The 20,651-nt window shown below is 51.6% G+C and overlaps 1 protein-coding gene across 1 annotated transcript; it reads right to left on the bottom strand.

The window, feature by feature from the left end:
• Positions 1-5,403: 5,403 nt before the first annotated feature.
• FOXL2 (forkhead box L2) lies at positions 5,404-8,710 on the bottom strand. Its single transcript, XM_043474267.1, has one exon. It carries the CDS (start codon positions 7,871-7,873, stop codon positions 6,740-6,742), a length of 1,134 nt encoding a protein of 377 aa, XP_043330202.1. The 5' UTR covers positions 7,874-8,710; the 3' UTR covers positions 5,404-6,739.
• Positions 8,711-20,651: the final 11,941 nt, after the last annotated feature.

Genomic DNA, 20,651 nt, shown 5'->3' with positions numbered 1-20,651 from the left:
CTGAGAGAGTGGCACAGAGGCTCCGCCGCGAAGGCAGGGCACGGGTTCGGATCCTGTTGGTCAACTGAGTCCAGCGGTCGCAAGCGCCAGAGATGCAGCAGAAGTTGCTCATAAGTCCACTCCAGAGGATCAAGTCAGGAGAAGTCCGTAAGGGTGGGGAGCGGGCATGGCCCTCACCTCGCTCCTGGAGTCCTTAAGTAGGAAAATCTAATGCTGGTGGGGCTGGGTCCAGGAAATTTGGTGGCTGAAGACGCAGGGCAAGTTGAGAAACGTGGGTCCGTGCCTCAGTTGGGCCTGGGGGTTGGGGAGCAGCCCCTGGCCGAGTAGCCCCATTCCAGCAAGGCCGGCCTGTTGGAAGTGGCCAGTGGACGGCCCCGCGGCCCCCTCCCTCGGGATTCCACAGGGCTCTGACCCGGCCTTTATCTTGGCGCGGTCAGCAGTCATAGGGGCTTCAGGAAAGAAGACAAAGGCCCGGTGTCACTGCGGGCGGGGGCTCGGTTTCCTGACTCTGTTCACACTCAGACTTTTAGGACTTGTTGCGGGGAGACTTTTAAAAATATGTGTCGAATTTCCTTCTTTCTCCCTAGAAACAAACAAAAAAGCAAGAAGCACATTCCCCTTCCCTGCTCGTCCATTAAGATTCCCGGGATCCTGTCCTTTTCTTCCTCTGCCTAAAGAATACTTTCCGTGGAGAATTTGGGAAAGGTTTTATTTTATTTGGTTTGATAGGGCCATTAGTAAGGACGAGGGGTCAGGTTGTGCTCCTAACGTGGAGAAGCGGAGTCGGTTTCCTGACGTGGCGGGGACTCTGGCGGCCAATGCCGGGTGCGCTTCGCCACCTCCGGGGACCATCAGGGCCTCCTGCGAACCCTGCCGGCTCTGCCGTCGGTAGCACCCTGAGGTCGGATGGGTCTAACCCTTCTCCCCGAATTCGGTTTCGAACTGCTAGGTGGAGCCAGATCCGCTCCTGACTATCCGCGCTTGCAGCGCCGCCACCAGGCCCGCAAACAAGGAGGCTCCGGCGCCCGGGTGGGTGTGCGGAGCCGCGGCACCATGCGGTCCTCGCTGCCACCTGCGGGCAGCGTGTCTGCCCGCCGAAGCTCGACCAACCCGCTTCCTGCGTTTACCCTCAGGTTTCCCAGACCGAGGGCACCCTCTCCCGCAAGCTGATCTTCGTCAGCTCCCGCCAGGTGGCTACGTATTGTTTTTCTGAAAAAAGGGAGAAAATTTCTAACAGCCTCGCGTTCCAGAGGAAGGTGCCTGAGGGCGGGAGGCGTCTGCCCCAGAGCTTGAGAGTGGCGGCTGCGTCCGGAACCGAGCGCCTGAGTCAGTGTCATTTCGCAGGTCAGCGGGCCTTTCTCAGAGAAAACCTCATGCATCGAAGAGCGCCTTAGGAGAAGCGAGAGGGCGGTTGGGGGAGCCCTGAACTGGGCTCTCGGTCTGTGCCCCCAGGACTCGGGTATTCCCTGCAACAGCACGCAGCTCAGACCTAGGGTTAAGGGGCTGGGTCAGGGTGGAAGCAGTCCGCGGAGCCCCGCCGCGGGAAGGTGATCGGTGGCCCCGGCTCTTGGGGCACGTGTGGGTGGCCAAAGCCGCTTCGTTTGAAGGTCAGACCCCACAGTTACTACCTAAGGCTTTTCCTTTCTTCCTCCCTCCCTCCTCCTCCCCTCTCCTTTTCTTCCTTTTCTCCATCCATTTTCTTTCTTTCCTCCTTCTTTCAGTAGGGGAAGGAGAACCATATTGACCATCTACTGTCAACTGGGCGTTTTGACAGTAGAACATTTAATTATTTTAATAACCCTGCAAGGTGTATATATTTTTTCTATTTTACAGATGAGAAAACTGAAATTTAGAATTATTATTATTTTTTGACTAACATCCCACAGTTATTAAAAGAGGTCAGTGGCCTCCACACTGGTCCTGCCAGGTTGAACAGCCTCTGTCATTGCCTCATCCTGCACTTCCCTGGGGTGACCTGGTCCCAGGACAGGTTTGTGAGAGCTTACCACCGAGCTGGGGCCTGGGCAGCAAACAGCTGGCAGAACAGAAGTTTCCAGAGTACAGTCAGTCCACGGCTCAGATCCAACCCCGTGCTTCCTTCTCCTCTGGCTGGCTTCCCCTTTATCCACTTAGCTCTCCAACACAGTCAGCAGGGCTGAACTGGGCTCGAAACTCTCAGGTCTCTCCTTAAAATTTCTGAGGCTGTTTGTCCCACAGACAGCTGGGTGATCTCTGGCTGGCCCCTCCTCGTCTCAGGACCCCAGATTCCTTAAATGTAAACAAGATTTGGGGTTTCTGGGGCCCAGACACTCTTGTGACACAGTGGAGCCCTCTCTCCAGAAAGCAGAAAGCCAATCAGACCACTTGGTTTCAAGAATCCTTCACTTCTGGCACTCCCTAACACACACTTGGGGGCATGAAGACCCTTTCCAACCACTCCAGGCCTCTGGTCCCCACCACAGAGGAGAGGTGAAGGCTCCTGGGCCCATCTCTTCCTATAGGTTCCACAGGCTACTCCCAGAAGTAGGGGCTGACCTGTGGAGGCAGCAAGACAGAGAAGGCATAGTCACCATCAGCTTACAGAGTGGGAGCACTGCAGGACTCCTGAGCCTGACCAAGCCACTTCCTGGCCCCTGACCCGCTCCTGGAGACCACGAGCCTGGCTCAGCAGTTCCAGTACTCCAAAGCTCCATTAAGGGAAGAGCTTATTCACAGGCAGATGGTGTTGGGTCTGACCCAATTTCCTGGCCCATCCTCTCCTGCCCCTGGGGCTCCCAAGAAGCCCTGCTCTGCCCCTGGTTTCCACCCACCACCAGGGGGCTCTTCCCAATCTGTAGCTCTAGCCTCAGAAGGTGAGAGGCCCAGACAAGGACCCAAGGGCACCTAACCCTAAGGTGAAAGGTCTTAGGCCTCCTGCCCACCTAAAGCCAGGATGCATGGCAGTGAATGCTTTATTTAGTAAAGGAGGAAACAGGTCCAGAACAGCCTCTAGAGTAGGGTGCAGGGCCATCTCAGGGAACCCCTTAGGTCCTCACCTTACAGTCCTTTGGTACATATACTGCACTGGAAAAGATTTCTCCCAGGTCCCTCTGAGAACAGGACACTCCCCACCAGAACCCAAGTACTCTGGCAGAGCAGTTCTAGGGTATGGGATTGACCAAGAATTTGTGTGTAAATGTGACGGGGGGCCCTCATCTTGTCAGTGCTGAGTGTGAGGATATTTACATGCATACATGTACACACATACTCCTCATTCAAGGCCATGTGTAGCAACTCATTATCCAGGACATGCTGAAATGGGCAGCGTATTTGTATCAAACTATTTACGTAGTATTTACAATATACTCTGCAGACATATATACACATACCCACGTGGTCTGGCCATCTAGACCAGACTGTATATGCTAAGGCATAATTGCTATGCACCAAGAACGCTCTTAAATAGTTTTGTCCTTGCTTAGGGAATTCCTTAGATCATCTTCTCTAACAGAAACTCAAAAGTGCAAAGAGGGAGAGGAAAGAAGGGAAATGAGAGATGAAGAAAGTCAACCATTGCCCCGGACTTGTAACACTGGGGGGAAATGACCAAACTACAGAGTTTTGCAGAAACTCCTGGGGCTGGAATTAGAGACAGATGTCTTCCTGCGGGCATCCATGGGGAAGTGGGGTATGATTTGGCTTCTTTCTCTCAACTCCTCCAATCCCTGTGTAGACCAGGAATCCCTCCCAGATTCCTTCAGCTCATCCTCCAAACTGGGAGAGGCTACTGCTCTTTCCCCAGTCGTGGGTGCCTCTCGCCTTTCAGTTCTTGGGGAAATGAGAGCGGGTCTGTCCTCCAGTGCTGGCCTAGGACAACTTTCCCATCTCATCAGGGGCTCTACCCAGATTTCCCGCCTCTGTTTTCTCTGCTTGGAATAGCAGTTGTGGGGTGCTGGGAGTCAGTCTTGGAACAGAGAGTCTCAACCGGCTAAAGCAAAGGCTCTGTGTGTACTCTGTTTTCATTCAGCAAACCAAGATTACATACCAAGAACATAACTGCACATGTTACCAATGACTTATGAATGCAACACACGCTGTGGTCCCAGGAAGCATTCCCTGAATTAGTGATACGATGAGTTCAATGCCTAAAATACATGCCTTCTCCGAAGGTGAGTGTCAGACATAGACACCTCCCTCCCTGTAACCAGGACACGACTTACACCCTATACATGCTCATTTACAGGAGGTATAGACTATACAACTGCCCATGAGATCGTTCACACCACAGAAAGCAAAGACAAGCATGCAGCAGTCCAGTTTCTTTTCCGCTACTTACCTTAGTCAGCCAGACAAAATTGCAACAGGTTGCCAGAAACCCTGACACCAAGTCTGACCAGCCTCTTGGGCTTCTTGCCTGCCCCAGCTGGCTGAGTCGTATTTGCAGTGTGCTCTGGTCCTCCTGGTCCTGGCAGGCTCCAGTCCTGGTCTCAGCGGGATGCCTTTCAGAAGCCCCACAGCTTCATCCTCCACCTTCCAGCCTCCCCAGGATGCCCAAGGAAGATGCCGGCAGCCCCTCCCAGGTTACTGGTTGGCCTAGATCTGTGGCTACTGCTGTACAGGCTGAGTCGGGGGCAGAGAGCAACACGTGGCTGGGCACCGGGTCCCGCTCAAGCTGAACCGCAGAGGGGGCGAGAGCAGGATAATACTTGTCATCCCACCAGAGAACTCACCGCTGACCACCTCTCATCCCCCTAGCAGCCTGCAATCCAGTCAAACGCCTGCCTGTGTGCCTGCACAGAAGTGCCAGTCTTAATTCGTTATTCGAAGAGTCTCAGTAAAGAAAAAGAGGGAGAAAAGATTAAATTTCTATAGCTACCTCTCTCTGATATCCCCATATTTCTTAAACATATGTCAAGGTAAATGAATTCTGACTATTAAAAATAAGGCAACCAGTCACTCATTACATTTGTACAGAGGTCTGCAGCTTACAGAGCATGACCACAACGAGGATTTTATCTATTTTGGAATAAACTCTTCTGTTAGATATAACTGGAAAAATTGAATAGCATAAAGACAATATAATACAAACATGACCCATACACCTAGCATGGCTGTGTAAGAGATAAAGTTCAAACTTGTATAGATGCAAAAATAGAACAAATCCTACCTATAGTGGGCCTTGTGAAAGACCCACAGCAGATAAAGTCTCTCCCATGACGTGAAACAGCCGCAGCAACAAGCCAGCGATGACACACAAAACAAACAATTCCGGGAAAACAAAGCAGCAACAACCACAAAGGGCCCCCACTCTGGCCGTCCTCAACCCTCGTTTATCTGAGAAAGGATACATTTTTGCTGAAAAGCTCCCTGTTTTAACTAGCTGCAGAACAAACTTAGGCGCGACGTAAATAATGTAAGTCCGTGTTAAAAGAAAGAACAAAAAATTTATTCGAGAATTGACAAGACAAAACAACAACAACAAACAAACAACAAAACAACAAAAGTGCTCTAGTTCTTTCTAGAAAAATTTGGTCCTCCGAACGACACACTACAAAACAACCAGGTCTAGAGTCGTGGGCCGGCAGGCTCGGAGCCACAAGCCCGCCTGGTCCGACTGCTGCCGGGTTTCACATTTCTCTTGCCCAAAGTGGGAGAAGCAAGACGTTTGAAAAACAAAAACCAGGGAGGGGATGAGTCGACCCTGCAGCTTCCGCCAGGCAGACAGTGATCTCCCCGCGCTCAGGGCTGGCATCGGAAGATAAGGGGAAATTTGTTTTCGACTTTTTAAGAAAACATAGGTTGAGGGGTGAAATACTCTATAATTTGTAGAGGAAACCATCTGATACTGGGCATATGCTCCTACCTCTCTGAACATAGCTTTTTGAAGGCCCGACAGGAATTCTCCTTCAAATCTCCTGCAAAAGATTTTCATGTTTCGCTTTAGCAAACTCCAAGGCCACAATGCTTCGCCGGTTTTCCGGTGAATTTTTTTCTTTAAAAAATTATTTTTTGATATTATCTAAAATAGCCCTCGCGATCTTTTCAGCAAAACATGAGCCAGCAGCCTGGGCCTGAAGGGGCCCCAAGCGCCGGGATGGAGAGCGGAGGAAACGCAGTCTCTCTCTGAGCCGGGATGCTGTGTAAACCCGGGCACAGGCCGCCGAGCGAGGCAGACCCGGCTCCCTGATCCAGCCCAACCGCCGCCCTGCCCAGTGGGCCCCAAGAAGGGGCTTCTGAATAGCTCTAAAAGGGTACGCGGAGCAAACACCCGTTTGTCCCTTTCTCGGGCGGCGCGGGTCTTGTTGCCGGCCCACGCCGGCGCTTCTAGCCAAGGATGGCGCGGCAGCCCGGCGGAGAGAGCCGAGTGCGAGTGCACCGACCTGTGAGAAAAGGCCAGGAGGTCTGCGCTGCCGACGCCTGGCTGCACCTCGGCCCCGGACACTTCTCTCCGCAGTGAACTTTGGCGACGGGTGTCCAGCCCCGACGCTGGGGCGCCCGGAGAAGACTAGGCCTGCGGAAAACGCGTGGAGAGGCGGCCTGCAGGCCAGGGGAACGAAAGGGCAAAGAGGGCAGGGAGGCGGACACAGGGGGAGAAACGGAGACAAAGAGGAGCAAGAGGAGCCGAGGAGAGCTAGGAGGCGCAGAGGGGCGGTGGGCGCTGGCTCAGGGGGCCCCAGCGGGCGCGCGGTCTGGCCGGCTGCGGCGGCCAAGGCGGGCGTCGCGCGTCCCTGTATCCTCGCAGCCTTCGTGCGCTGGACTCTCAGAGGTCGAGGCGCGAGTGCAGCGCGCCGGTCTTGCTGTCGTGGTCCCAGTAAGAGCAATGCATCATGGCGAGCTCGGGCTGCCGGGCGCAGGCGAACTGCAGGCCGGGTGCGTTGGTGGGCGCGGGCGCCGGGGGCGCGGCGGTGGCCGGACTGGCTGGGCTGAGCTGGCCCGGGGGCGGCGCGGCGGCCCCGTGGTGCGGCGGGGCCGGCGGGGGTGCGGCGGCCGCGTGCAGATGGTGTGCGTGCGGGTGTGAGTGGGGGTGCGGCGGCGGCGGAGGCGCGGCGGGCGGGCCTCCCAGACCGTTGTACGAGTTCACTACGCCGGGAGGCAGCGCCATGCTTTGCACGCGCGAGTACGGCCCGTACGAGGCGGCCGGGCCCGCCAGCCCCTTGACCACCGCGGCCGCGCCGGGGCTGCCCGGGCCCGCGGCTGCCGCGGCCGCTGCAGCCGCCGCGGCGGCCGCCGCCATCTGGCAGGAGGCGTAGGGCATGGGCGAAGGCGGCTGCGGCAGCGGCCACGAGTTGTTGAGGAAACCGGACTGCAGGTACTTGGGGGGCGCCAGGTAGCCGTAGCCGTCTGCCCCTGCGCCCGCCACGCCGCATCCACCCGCAGCGCCTCCGGCCCCAAAGAGCCCCTTGCCCGGCTGGAAGTGCGCGGGCGGCGGCCGGAAGGGCCGCTTCATGCGGCGGCGGCGCCGGTAGTTGCCCTTCTCGAACATGTCCTCGCAGGCCGGGTCCAGCGTCCAGTAGTTGCCCTTGCGCTCGCCGCCGCCCTCGCGCGGCACCTTGATGAAGCACTCGTTGAGGCTGAGGTTGTGGCGGATGCTATTCTGCCAGCCCTTCTTGTTCTTCTCGTAGAACGGGAACTTGGCTATAATGTACTGGTAGATGCCGGACAGCGTGAGCCTCTTCTCCGCGCTCTCGCGGATCGCCATGGCGATGAGTGCCACATACGAGTATGGGGGCTTCTGCGCCGGGTCCGGCTTCTCCGGTGCTGTCCCCGCACCGCCGCCGCCGCCCTTGCCCGGGCTGGGCGGCGGCGGCGCCTCGGGCTCCTTGGCTGCGCGGCCGGTCTCCGGGGCCAGCAGGGCCCCCGAGGCGTCCTCGGGCTCGGGGTAGCTGGCCATCATGACAAAGCCGGCGCGTCGCGGCCGGGCGATCCCTGCTCTTTTCCGCTGGCGCTGGCGCGGCAAAGAATCCGGGCGCACAAGTCCGTTCACGGCCGATTCTCAAACTTCTGCAGACTCGCGTATGCCGCCCGCGCTCTCGCTGGCGGCCTCTCGCTCCTCTCTCCTCTTCTTTCCCTTCCCCAAGGGAGCGGCCGGCGGGAGTGGAGCTTAGTCTCTGGCCATGGGGAGTCCGCCTAACAGAGAGGGGCTCCGGCTCCGCCGCCCCTCCCCGCCCAGGCCAGTCCCCGCCTCGGTGGGTTTTCTTTTCTGCGCTCTTCCCCTCCCCCCACCCCCCGGTTTCCCGAGACACGACCCGCGTCTCTGGCGGAGCTGCCTCCTGGAGTTTCCAGAGCGCCAGGAGCCTCGCTCTGTTCTGATTCGTATGGGCTCCACCGAGTTCCGCTTGCGTCAGGCGCCTTCGCCCCTATAGCGGGGCGGCCAGTCGCGCACGGGAGAGTTCATCTCCAAGTCACTTTTTTGTAAACGCCCCGCACAGCCCGGACCGGCCTGCCCCCTCCCAGCGAGCTTAGGGAGCCCGGCGGATAGCCGCGATCACGCTTTCACAAGCCCTTGAATCTGCCGGTGCTCGCTCTGCGGACTGGGCCGGGAGATGCCGAGGGCCCCGGCGAGGTCCGTCCGCCCTCGGCCCGCGCGCGCAAGGAATTCGGGCCCTAGCGCGGAGAGGCGCGCCAAGCCTCCTCGCAGCGTCCAGGTGAAAAGAAAACGGCTCCTTTGCTCTGCCCTTCGCTGCTGGTTCGGGGCTAAACTTCTAGCTCGGGCCCGGGGGAGGGGCGGGACGGCGAGGGGGCCGGCCGGGGGTGGGGTGGAGAGGGCTGCGCGGTGGCTTTGGGAAAATCAGCCCAGAAACGCGTGTCACTGAACGAAGAAACCTTGGCCTGGCCTGTCCCTCGCGCTCTCAGAGTGCCTGGGCCGGGACGGAGCCGAAGAGGATCGCTGGGAGGAGGCGCCCAGGGGCTCCGCCTGAAGCTCCCTCTCTTCCTCGCGCTGCTCCTGGCCCTATGATACCTACTCAGTATCCGCGTCTTAATCCTACGGGTTGGACGTATGCTTTAAAACACCAAGTAGACCCCACTCTGCTTCTGCTCTGACACAGGCGCGAACGTTGTCGTGGGACTTTGGGGGACAGTTTACGTCTGTGCTTCGTATCACAAATGGAAGTCATGGGGAGGGTCTGTCCTTGTGACACGTGAGATAGCTGTTTGGATGTGCGTGTGCAGAAACACAGGTATGCACAGATACAAGATGTGAGATTTATATTTATGGGGTAAAACACAGTTTATACTTTACAGATGCATAATGACATTTGTATATCATGTATCAGAGTAAATGTGACTCATGAATATTGCATCTTCTTTCTTTTTCCTCTTCTCTTTTCTCCTCCCCTTATTTATTTCTTCACTCCTTCCCTCTCCCCCCTTTTCTTTTCTTTCTCAATTCTTCCTGCCCGCCCGCCTGCCAGTGTACATATTCTGTCACAGCCTAGGAAGAAAAACAACAGGCTGTGAGGGAGGCATTTGTTCAAATCTCTCTCCAGACAAGACCTTTGTTCTGATCTTTCTCAAGTGTTGGGGGGCTGAGTTCTCACCTACTTTCAGCAGAAGTCTGATTGGGACGCAGTTGCATGAATGGAGGTTGTCTTGGGGGAAATCAGTGCTGAAACAATACTCAAGTGTGCCTTTTAATGGTTAACTCGGCCTTAAAAAGTCTGCAGTCATAAAGTGTGAGAGAGATGGCCGGTGTTTTGAGTCTTCATGCTCCAAACTCCCTGTCGCTGGCGGAGCCAGGGTCCTTTGTGCAGGAAGGTGAACTGAATGGATGGCACGCAATTTTGTGTGTACTAGTGGGCACGTCTGGATTGACTGGCCCCAATGCCTGTTGCTACCTCTTCCTCCCAAGCTGCCCAGTCTCTAGGGAAGAGCCATTGGTGGTCTCTGGGCCTTTTCCCCAGCATCCACAAGCCACCCTCACGAGCTGCTTCGTGCCACTTAGGCTCCTGATCTGCATTCTGCAATTAAAAGAACAGAGGACAGGGTGTGATCGGGCTCTCTGGAATTCAGCACCTTGAAGACGACTCCAGGAAGGTCGGCAGGGCAGTGTGGCCTGAGCACCACAGTAAGAGGAAGCAGGGCTCTCCTAAACTCACCTCACTGAATACCATTCTCCACCCGCCACTGAAAAGATCCCAAAGTGTCTTGTTTTCTTTCACTGCTTCCAACATACACGGGAGGCAAGTGGCTCTTCTTCAGAACTTTTGTTGTTGTTTCCTGAGCTGGAGTGAAGGTGTTTTTTTCTTCCTTACCCCCATTTGTGGCCAGGCTCTGGGTAGGAATGGTGTGAGTTGGGCTTAGGGCTGCTACAGATGGACCCCACTGCCCATCCTTCCCCAGGGCTTTGACAGAGACAAAAACAGCTGGGTCTGTCCCTACCTGGGGGGTGGGTGCTCTGCCCTCTATTTCTTTCTGACCACCCAGGCTGGTGTCCTCTTTCTCTGTCTCTCTCCCCCTTGCAGGCATTTCCGCTGCTGGCCTGCAGCAGCCAGGTGTGACAGCATTGTTGTGTGTGTCATCACTTCCCCGAATTCCAAACTCAGCTCCCTTTCAGCCTTTGAGGAGTGTGTGTGTGTGTGTGTGTGTGTGTGTGTGTGTAGGGGCTGAGGTTAAAGGAAGGGGTTCCTCTAAAGGATTTTGTGAGTGGCAGGAAGAGGAGTCCTGCCTGCAGGTATTGATCTCTCCAGGAAGCCGCGGGGCGCGCCTTCGTTCCCTTCTGACCCTCTTGGCCAGGCTGGGGAGGGCCCCGCTTCCGAGCGAGGTCGGGATCCCGCCGGCAGGGCGGACCTCGCCGAGGCTTGTGTGGGGCCCCAGGGCGTCGCGGCGACGCAGGGCTCCGGCTCGGTGACCCTGGGGCGGTGCCCACGTCCAGGGGCCGGGCGGAGCTCCCAACCTCTCCTGTCCTGTTTTCCCAGGGGCCCGCCGCTGCGCCTCCGGTCTTCCCGTCGGAGCAGTGCTGTCGGAGCGGTGAAGAGACCGCTGACCGAACACGGCTGCGGGCCCCGCGCCCGTGCCGCGCGGTGGAGGCCCAGGCAGCCGGCGCGAGCGGCGCCCTCGGCTCTCATGGGGCGAGGCGCGCCTCTCCCCACGGCCGGGAATCCGGCCACAGTCGCGCGAGCGGCGCGGCGGCCCGAGGCGGCAGAGCTAATCCCGCGCGGCTCAGCGGGTCCCACACCACAGCCAGCGGGGCTCTCCAACACCCTCCGCTCCCCACTACTGCAGGGCAAGAGGGAGCTCTCTGCTGCGCCTCGCCGGCTGGAAAAGGAAAGCCTGAATATCCGTGTTGATTATCACATCCCCACGCGATTCTACGCCTCAGCAGCTGTTAGAGCCACCCAGGTCCTTCCCGCCCCACGGACTCCAGGGCCCTCTACCCAGCTCACATTCCTCTGTCTCTCTCAGTCAGCTCCTGTATCCTCCCTGCGCCCGCTCAGTTCTCCTTTCCCCCACTGCTCTCTCACACTCACCTGTCACATATACTAGTTCGGATCCTGCACATTTTGGTGGAAAACCTGCCAATCCGATGCTGGCACTCTAAGACTCTTCACGCAATCCCACACCCAGCTATCCCATGGCTGATCTCTTGGCTCCCTGTCTGCAAGTCTGACACTCCCAGAAGCCTGCTGATTCTCTGATGTCCCTTGGCCTGTGTTTAATGTGACTGGGTTGCCACTTGGATGTTCCCATGGCAAGATCGCTGTTAAGAATTCTTTACGGAAGCTCAGGTACAGAACAGACCCCTGACACACTTTAACACACGCAGGCTCCTCACACAGGCTTCATCTCTGTCCTGTAGCTGAGCTTACTGCGACAGGCTGCAGAGGAGGTTGCGGTTCTCTCTTGTGCACACATTCACCCAGCACCAGGCTCGGGGCCAGGTATTATTCTGCCTGGTTAGGATTAGCAGAGTCACTTATCCAAATAAGTGCTTGGGAGAGTGAGTGAGAAAGAGTAAGGATATGGAGAGAGAGAGAGAGAGAGGAAACCATTACCCATTCTGGGGAAGAACTTACAGACAAGAGCTGAGAGTTGTTTCCAGTTGGTAAGTATCTTGCTGAATCTCCCCCACCTCCACCCCCCTGCCCACCCTACCCTGTGGATAGCTGTGCTGGGAGGCAGCAGGCCAGAGTTCTGGGTCCCTCCTTACCTTACTGATGTTGAGCCTCAAGGCTACCAGCCGCTCTTTGCCCCAAGGAGTGTATGCCCTCCCCTATACCAGGCAGACTGCAGAGCAGTTGTAGACCTTTTCCCTGGTTGAGACTAGTTCAGTTCAGGGTTGAAAAGGCAGAGGGAGCTGGTTCCTGGGCCGTGTTGGGACCTCTCTCTTCCAAAGACCTCTGGAATGCTCCCCAGAGAGAGAAGTCTAGGGTGGAAGGAGCTGATGTGTTGTTTAAAGTTGCTTTTGGTGGTGGTGGTGGCTTAGTCACTGAGTTGTGTTCAACTCTTGCGACCCCATGGACTGTAGCCCACCAGGCTCCTCTGTTCATGGATTTCTCCAGGCAGGAATACTGGAGTGGGTTGCCATTTCCTTCTCCAGGGCATCTTCCTGACTCCAGGCGTTGATCCCCATCTCCTGCATTGCAGGCAGATTCTTTACTGACTGAGCTACCAGGGAAACCCAAAGTTGCTTTTGTCCATGTCCAAACTGTAAACCTCGATGGACAGAAACTCTATCCTGTACTTCTCACTCAGTGTTTCCCACCAGCATGGGTTTAATGCATTATAGTGAAATTGGAACATGGCTGTGCTCCACAGAGAATTGAGAAATGCCATTTCCCTAGTTATGAGGCTGGAATTTCTAAGAAAAGGACTACAGGTGAAGAAGAGTGGCTGGACCACACAGGGCCAGCTCAGGATCTGAGCCACTGTTCTTCACCTGTAGTCCCTTTCTTAGAAATTCCAGCCTCATCAATACCTACTCCCAAAGGTAACGTGTATTCTGATTTCTACCATCACAAATTAACTTTGAGCTTCATAAATGGGGTACATGATATGTACTCTTCGGGTCTGGTTTCTTCTGCGTAAAATATTTTTGCTGTTCATTCATCTTGTTGCATGTATCAGATATTCATTTTCTTTACTGCTGTGTAATATTCCACAATTTGCTTATCCATTCACCTATTGATGGTGTTGTTTCCAGTCTTGGGATATCATAAATAAAGCTGCTGTCAATGTTTTTTTACATGGCTTTTTGTGAAGGGCATTTCATAGTCACTCTTGAATGGCTATGTAGGAGAGTGGGCATCTGTTTAGTTTTAGTACAAATTGCCAGTTTTCTAAAGGGAAAGAACAAATTACAGTGTTATATAGACAGACAGATACGCTGTAACAAAGCCTTTTCCTTCTAGAAAGCATTCTCTGACGACCTCTTTGTACCTCCAGCTATTATTATCCTCATAATAAAGGGTTAAAGTAGGTATCTTATATTAAAGACTTATTTTGAACCAGGGACTTGACCTGCATTTTCTCATTTCATTTTTTTTTCCAGAGAAGGAAGGATTTATTACTTGCAGCAAGTAGGAGAACACCAGGGATCTTTCCCAAACTGTGTCTCTCTCTCATTTCATTTTTGTGACAAACTGACATGTTGGTACTATTCCCATTTGACAGATGAAGAAACTGAGGCTCAGAGAAGTTAAGTAAGTTGCTGGAGGCCCCCAGTCACTAAGTGGCATTTTGACTTTGGAGCGCTGTTTCACCTCTGAGTGTGTGCCTCTGTCACTGCCAGGTCAGGCAGTCCTTCCTTCCATCTGACCAAATCTAGCTATTATTTATGAGACCTATTTCCTGTAACCTCTGGTCCTCCCCGAATACATCGTCACACTTAAGCTTGAGATCTGTGTATACACACATATTCACACCTTCTCACAGCCATGCACGCCTACTGTGAAGAAGATGGGCATGGGGGCTAATTCATGAAAACCTCAAAGTTTGCCAAGCCCAGGGCTCTGCAACCTGATGGTGTTCATCTCAGGGAATTTTCAGGAAAAGATTAGACCAGGGACAAGTTTGTTTCTGGACGCTCCCTAGAAGGATTCAGAGGCCATCCTTTCCTGGGAAGAGATGGGCATTTGGTCCTTCTCCCAACACATTGAGCCAAGTCCCTAACCATGGTGATTTAGAGGCATCAGCCCTGGGCATCCCTCTATCTGTAGGTTCATCCAGGGATGTTCATCCCGGGCTGATGAGGAGGATAACCTGGAAATGTCACACCCTGCCTGGGATAGTGGGGAGTGGGAAGGATATGTGCAGTCTGTGCAGGGAGGGGCTTCACTTCAGGACAGAGTGCTTGACGGGGCCCTGCAGGGAATGGTCACTCGGAGGAGAGCCAAATGCCTTCTCAGGAGCATATCCTGAGGACTTGCTTACCAAGTAACCAAAGCCCCGGGTTGAGTGTTCACTGAGAGGAGTGTGCTACCCTGTGGGTGGAGGTGATACGTGGGCACGACACTGTGTGGCTGGCCCCTCCTCAGGCCCCTTTTTAGACTAATTGAGGCCTTGCTGGGCTCTGGGTTTGTAATTGGGGGTAATTGCTGGCAGGCTGCTGTGGTGGTGGTACAAGAGGCTTTTGTTGGGGGAAACTGTGGTCAGGATTTTGGGGCTTTGGGTGGGAACAGTCCAGGATTCTTGTGTGCTCTATCCAGGTACCTCTTGGCCTTAACCTTTAGCTAGGAAGCAGTACTTCTGAGGAATGGGAACTGGTAGCATGTCTGAACAAGAAAGGCCCCCCTCAAGTGGGTGATGGGAACGAAGGTCCAGAAATACACAAAGTAGGCCCCAGAAGTAGTGTAGATGGAAGGAAGGCCCTGGTGCATGGTACCGTCACCTATGCACACCCACTGCAGGCTGGGAGGCACCGTAGTGGAGTGGTTAACACAGCTCTGTACTAATTCTTTTTTAAAAAGAATTGTTTATTTATTTATTTATTTGGCTGCGCTGGGTCTTAGTTGTAGTATATGGGATCTAGTTCCCTGACCAGGGATTGAACTGGGGTCTTGCATTGGGATCAAGGAGTCTTAGCTACTGGACCACCCGGGAAGTGCCTTCTGTCCTAATTCTTATTGACATCAGCCTCGGAGGTTATGAAACCTTGCTCAGGTTCAGAGATTTAACATTTTTATCATTCTTTGAACAGGCAATATCTTTACATATACCAAATTTTAAAAAGAATAGAATGCTTACAATGAAAAGTCTCTCAATTCTGTCCCTGTCACCCATCTCACAGGCAGCGAGTGACCCTAGTTTAGGGTATAGCCTTCTGGGACATATGCAACATACTACATACATTTTCCAGTCCTCCCTCACTTTTTCGCACATGGAAACACTGAGTGCACAGTGTTCTGCACTTCAGAAATCTTTCCATATCAATGCATTCCCTTTTTAGAGCGGCATAATATTAGCTTGTTTCAAATACTTTGCTTTTATAAACCATACTGTATATTAGCACATATATGTGGAATCTGAAAAAATTGGTATAGACGATCTTACTTACAAAGCAGAAATAGAGGCACAGATGTAGAGAACAAACATATAGATACCAAGGGGGAAAAGGGAGATGGGATGAATTGGGAGATTGGAATTGAATATATATACACTACTGATACTGTGTATAAAATAGGTGGGGCTTCACTGGTAGCTCAGCTGGTAAAGAATCTGCCTGCAGTGTAGGAGACCTGGGTTTGATCCCTGGGTTGGAACGATCCCCTTGAGGAGGGCATGGCAACCCACTCCAGTATTCTTGCCTGGAGAAGCCCCATGGACAGAGGAACCTGGCAGGCTCCATGGGGTCACAAAGAGCTGTACATGACTGTGTGACTAAGCACAGCACAGCATAAAGTAGGTAACTAATAAGAGCACACTATATAGCTCAGGGAACTCTACTTAGTGCTCTATGGTGACGTAAATGGGAAGGAAATCTGAAAAATAGGAGATATATGTAAATATGGGCTTCGTCTGTGGCTCAGCAGGTAAAGAATCCGCCTGCCAATGCAGGAGACATGGTTCGATCGGTGGGTTGGGAAGATCCCCTGTAGTAGGAAATGGCACCCCACTCCAGTATTCTTGCCTGGGAAATCCCACAGAGAGAGTAGCCTGGTGGGCTACAGTCCATGGGATCACAGAGAGTCGGACAGAACTGAGCATGCACACACACATACAAACGCATATATGAAAGTATGACTGACTCAGTTTGCTGTACAATAGATTCTAGCACAACATCGTAAAGCAACTATATTTCAATAAAAATTAAACAAAAAAAATACCAAAAGCCTATGATGGTTCATTAAAGGAAAAAAATACTGTGAAATCTTGTGTATATCTAATTTTGTAGGTGTGTGCATATATCTGTACAAAAATGTCTAAATATGCAGAGTTGTGTCCAAGGGTATATGCAACCTTGATAGATGTTGCCAAATTACCCTCTTTATAGATTGAAGCAGTGTGCACTCCCAAATGGGATTCCTGCTTCTCCACAACCTTTTTCAAGAAATCTTGAAGATATAGTCAAGGACTCCCCTGAATCCTCTCTGATCCTTCTCTGTCCCTCTCTCCTGATGTGATTACAGTAAATTTGGTGCTAAATATTCCCACAGCTATTTTAATATTGTTTGACATGTATCCATTTCTAAGTAATACTTAGTATCGCTGTGTTTCCTAACTTTATTTAAATGGTATCCTGCTGTTGCAGAAAGATGCCTGCTTGCTTTTTCATTCAACTTTATGTTTGAGAAAAGTTCCTGGTTGATACACAAAGACAAACTCCATTCATTTTCACTGGGTTGCACCATTCCATTGTATGGACACAGCACAGTTTATTTATCCATGTTCTTGTTGAGGGACATTGGGTTATTTCCTATTCTTTAAGGTTACCAACTAGCCTGCTATGGATGTCCATGTATATGTCTGCTCATGTGCTACAGTTTACTAAGAAGTGAGACTGCTGGATCAAAGGATTCACGTGTCTTCAACTTTACTAGTTACTACTGAACAGAGCCTCAGCTTCTTCATCTGTTATACAGAGAGAGTGATGCCTGGTGCCTGGGAAGTCAGTGTCGGTAAGTGAGATGGTGGAATGGGAAAGAGTGCGCTTGGATCTCAGTAGATCTATACTTAAATCCTGGCTCTATGGTCTACTTGCTGTGTGACTTTGGGCCATTATCCAGCCTCTCTGTGCTTCAGTTCCCTTATCTGCAAACAGAAATAATAGTATTCAGGTACAGTCTTCTTGAGAAGATTAAATAATATACTGTGTGAAAAGTATTTAGCACAGGATCTGTTAAAGAAGGAGCACTAAAAAACCCAGTAATAATAATAGTAGTAGTACTAATAGTAATAGTATCAATAATAACAATGTCTTTGATCTCTTTGTTTTTAGCCTGTTATTGTGGCACATTTCAAGTCTATAAAATAGAAGAGAGAATAGTACAGTGAACCTTCATCTGGTTTTCTCTATATCCCCACCCATTTCTTTACCCTTTCCCCACCATTCTTTTGAAGCCAAATAGAGACATCGTATCTATTACTTTGCTTGTATATATGAGAGTCAATATCCCTAAAATATAAGCACTTAAAAAAATAGCCACACTACCATCATCATACCTAAAAATTGAGGGTGATATTTTTTTTAGTATATCAAATACACAGTTAATGTTCAAATTTTCTTAAATATCTCAAAAGGATTTTACAGTTGGTGTGAGCCAAGATCCAAATAAGATCCATATATTCATATTTATTTTGTGCTTAGTCATTCAGTTGTGTCCAACTCTGTGACATTTTGGACTGTAGGCCACCAGGCTCCTCTGTTCATGTGATTTTTCAGGCAAGAATACTGGAATGGGTCACCATTTTCCTCCTCCAGGGAATCTTCACGTCCCAGGGATCGAACCTGGGTCTCCTGTATTTCCTGCATTGGCAGGCAGATTCTTTACCTGCTGAGCCATCAGGGAAGCCCTATCCATATATTCAGTTCAGTTCAGTCGTGTCTGACCCTTTGCGACCCCATGGACTGCAGCATGCCAAGCTTCCCTGTCTATCACCAACTCCCAAAGCTTATTCAAACTCATGTCCATCAAATTGGTGATGCCATAAACCATCTCATCCTCAGTCATCCCCTTCTCTTCCTGCCTTCAATCTTTCCCAGCATCAGGGTCTTTTCCAATTAGTCAGTTCTTCGAGTCAGGCGGCCAAAGTATTGGAGTTTCAGCTTCAGCATCAGTCCTTCCAATGAATATTTAGGACTGATTTCCTTTAGGATGGACTGGTTGGATCTCCTTACAGTCCAAGGGACTCTCGAGTCTTCTCCAACACCACAGTTCAAAGCATCAATTCTTCGGCGCTCAGCTTTCTTTATAGTCCAACTCTCACATCCATACATGAGTACTGGAAAAACCATAGCTTTGACTAGATGGACTATTACATTTGGTTAATATGTCTCTTAAGTTTTTTCGCCCATAGATATCATGCCTCTTTTCTTTCTCCATGCATTATATCTCTACAGTAGTGGGCCACTCGTCCTCTAGGACAGGGCTTCTCACAGCCTGGATTTTACTGATTGCATCCCTGTGGCATCCTTTAACATGCCCCTCTGTCCTCTGTATTTCCTGTGTGCAGGTAGATCTAGAGGCTTGGTTAGATCAGGTTTGGCATTTTGGCAAGAACACCAATAGTGTTGCATAGTTCATAGCCCGCCAGGCTCCCCTCTCCATGAGATTTTCCAGACAAGAATACTGGAATGGGTTGCCATTTCCTCCTCCGGGGGATTTTTCCAACCCAGGGATTGAACCCAGGTTTCCCACATTACGGGCAGATTCTTTACTGTCTGAACCACCAGGGAAGTCCATAGTTCAATCAGAACACACTCATACTTAGTTTTTCCTCTTTTGGATTTTAACAGCCACTGATGATCACTGTCTACAGGCTTTATTCATTAGGGTTCATTAGCAAAATGGTGATATTCTAATCTTGTCATTCCTTCTTCATTAATTAACTGGACTCTTCCATAAAGAGAAACTCCTTATCAACCATTTGATTGCCCTGAGGTAGTGTCTGTGAAGGACAGGCAGGATGAATAATGGATTTTTCTTATATTTAATGACAATGACAATGGGACACTAAGTGATCATTTAGGAAATAGCTGCTTGTGTGCATCTTGAATGATATCAGGAGTGTCTTCCACCCAAAAGAAGAAAGGAAGAAAAGAAAGAAAGAATGAACAAATTCACAAACTCCCCAATCACTTAATTTGCTTCTTCACACACATGTGTTGGACCCTTTTCTGTGCAGTGGCTGTTCCAGGTGTGGGGATGCAGAGAGGAGCCACGTGTGATCTCTGCCCACAGGGAGTTCCAGGTGACAGGTACACAGTCTGTACACATCCCCTCAGCCCAAGATGCAAATGCCATAGGTGACAAGAGGAAGAAAGGAGAGATTTCTGGCTGGGTAATCTGAGCAGGCCTGGCAGGTAAAGGTCAGGCCCCCAGGAGAGGCTGTGTTGCCCTCCCCATCCCCCTGCCACTGCCGGGGCTGGGGGCCAGAAAACAGCATGTTACTGCCTTAATCAAGGGGTGCTTTTAACTTTGTGCCTGTCAGGTGCCAAGGTATGTGCCAAGTGGTATGGTGGACATGGAAAAGACCTAGTTTCTACGCATGAAGAGTTTTCTTCAAGTCTGATTGGGAAGAAAGACAATACACACTCACTCCACAATAGATCAGCTTTTGGCTGTAATTCAACAAACGTTTCTTAAGTGTTTATGTTATGCCAGAAAGAGGGCTCTGAAGGTGAGTTGGACATGCCCCCTGCCTTCAACAGGCTGTGTGGCCTTCTCAGCATGTCCACATTTTGGGTGCCCTATGTTCCTATCCACCCCTCCTCTCACTCCAAACGAGGGGTGCATCCTTGGTCATGTGGGTCTTGGTAAAAGTGATTTGCTTGTCCTCTCAGCTGCTTGCTCTTCATCCTTTAAGTGTGCTCAAGTATAGGCTCCTCTTGGGAGGTACTCCCTGGCTCAATAATCCAGGGGTACCCAACCTCCAGGCCGCAGACTGGTACCTTCTGTCAGATCAGTGGAGGCATTAGATTAGAAGTACAGTGCACAATAAATATAATGTGCTTGAATTGTCCTGAAACCATCCCCACCACTCCTGGTCCATGCAAAAGCTGTCTTCCACAAAATTGGTCTCTGGTTCCAGAAAGGCTGGGAACCACTGCAATAATCTACATCAGCAGGCTGGGCTGGGTGTTTGGGCTCCTATGGCACTTTGTTGGTGCTTCCTTCTATCTCAGCAATTATTACCCTCTGCTGTAAATTATTTCTTAATTTGTTTATCTCCTCCTAGAGTGTGAACTCCCTGAGGGTGGTGACTGCGTTCTTATCTTTGTATTCTTATCTTTGTATTCTTAGTTACTGATGTCCCTGCAGTGCAGAGAATGTTTGTTGAATGAAAGTCTGAGATTCCAAGTTTAGCGCTTCTTTCTCCTAGGTGCAGATTTAGTCTGGGGAAAGATGAGGCTTTCAAACGTTTTTAGTCATTGACACTTCCGTATGAATAAATCTAGGATTTCATGATAGTTCTGAGAGAGGTAGAAACTGGGAATGGGAGGGACTCTAGGACAACATCTGGGGTCCGAACGTGTATGTTCATGGACAGTGAGGTGCCAGGATGAAGAGGAGGGA

Source organism: Cervus canadensis, chromosome 7 (assembly GCF_019320065.1).
Source record: "Cervus canadensis isolate Bull #8, Minnesota chromosome 7, ASM1932006v1, whole genome shotgun sequence".
Taxonomy (NCBI): domain Eukaryota; kingdom Metazoa; phylum Chordata; class Mammalia; order Artiodactyla; family Cervidae; genus Cervus; species Cervus canadensis.
This window is presented reverse-complemented; position numbering and strand designations above follow the sequence as displayed.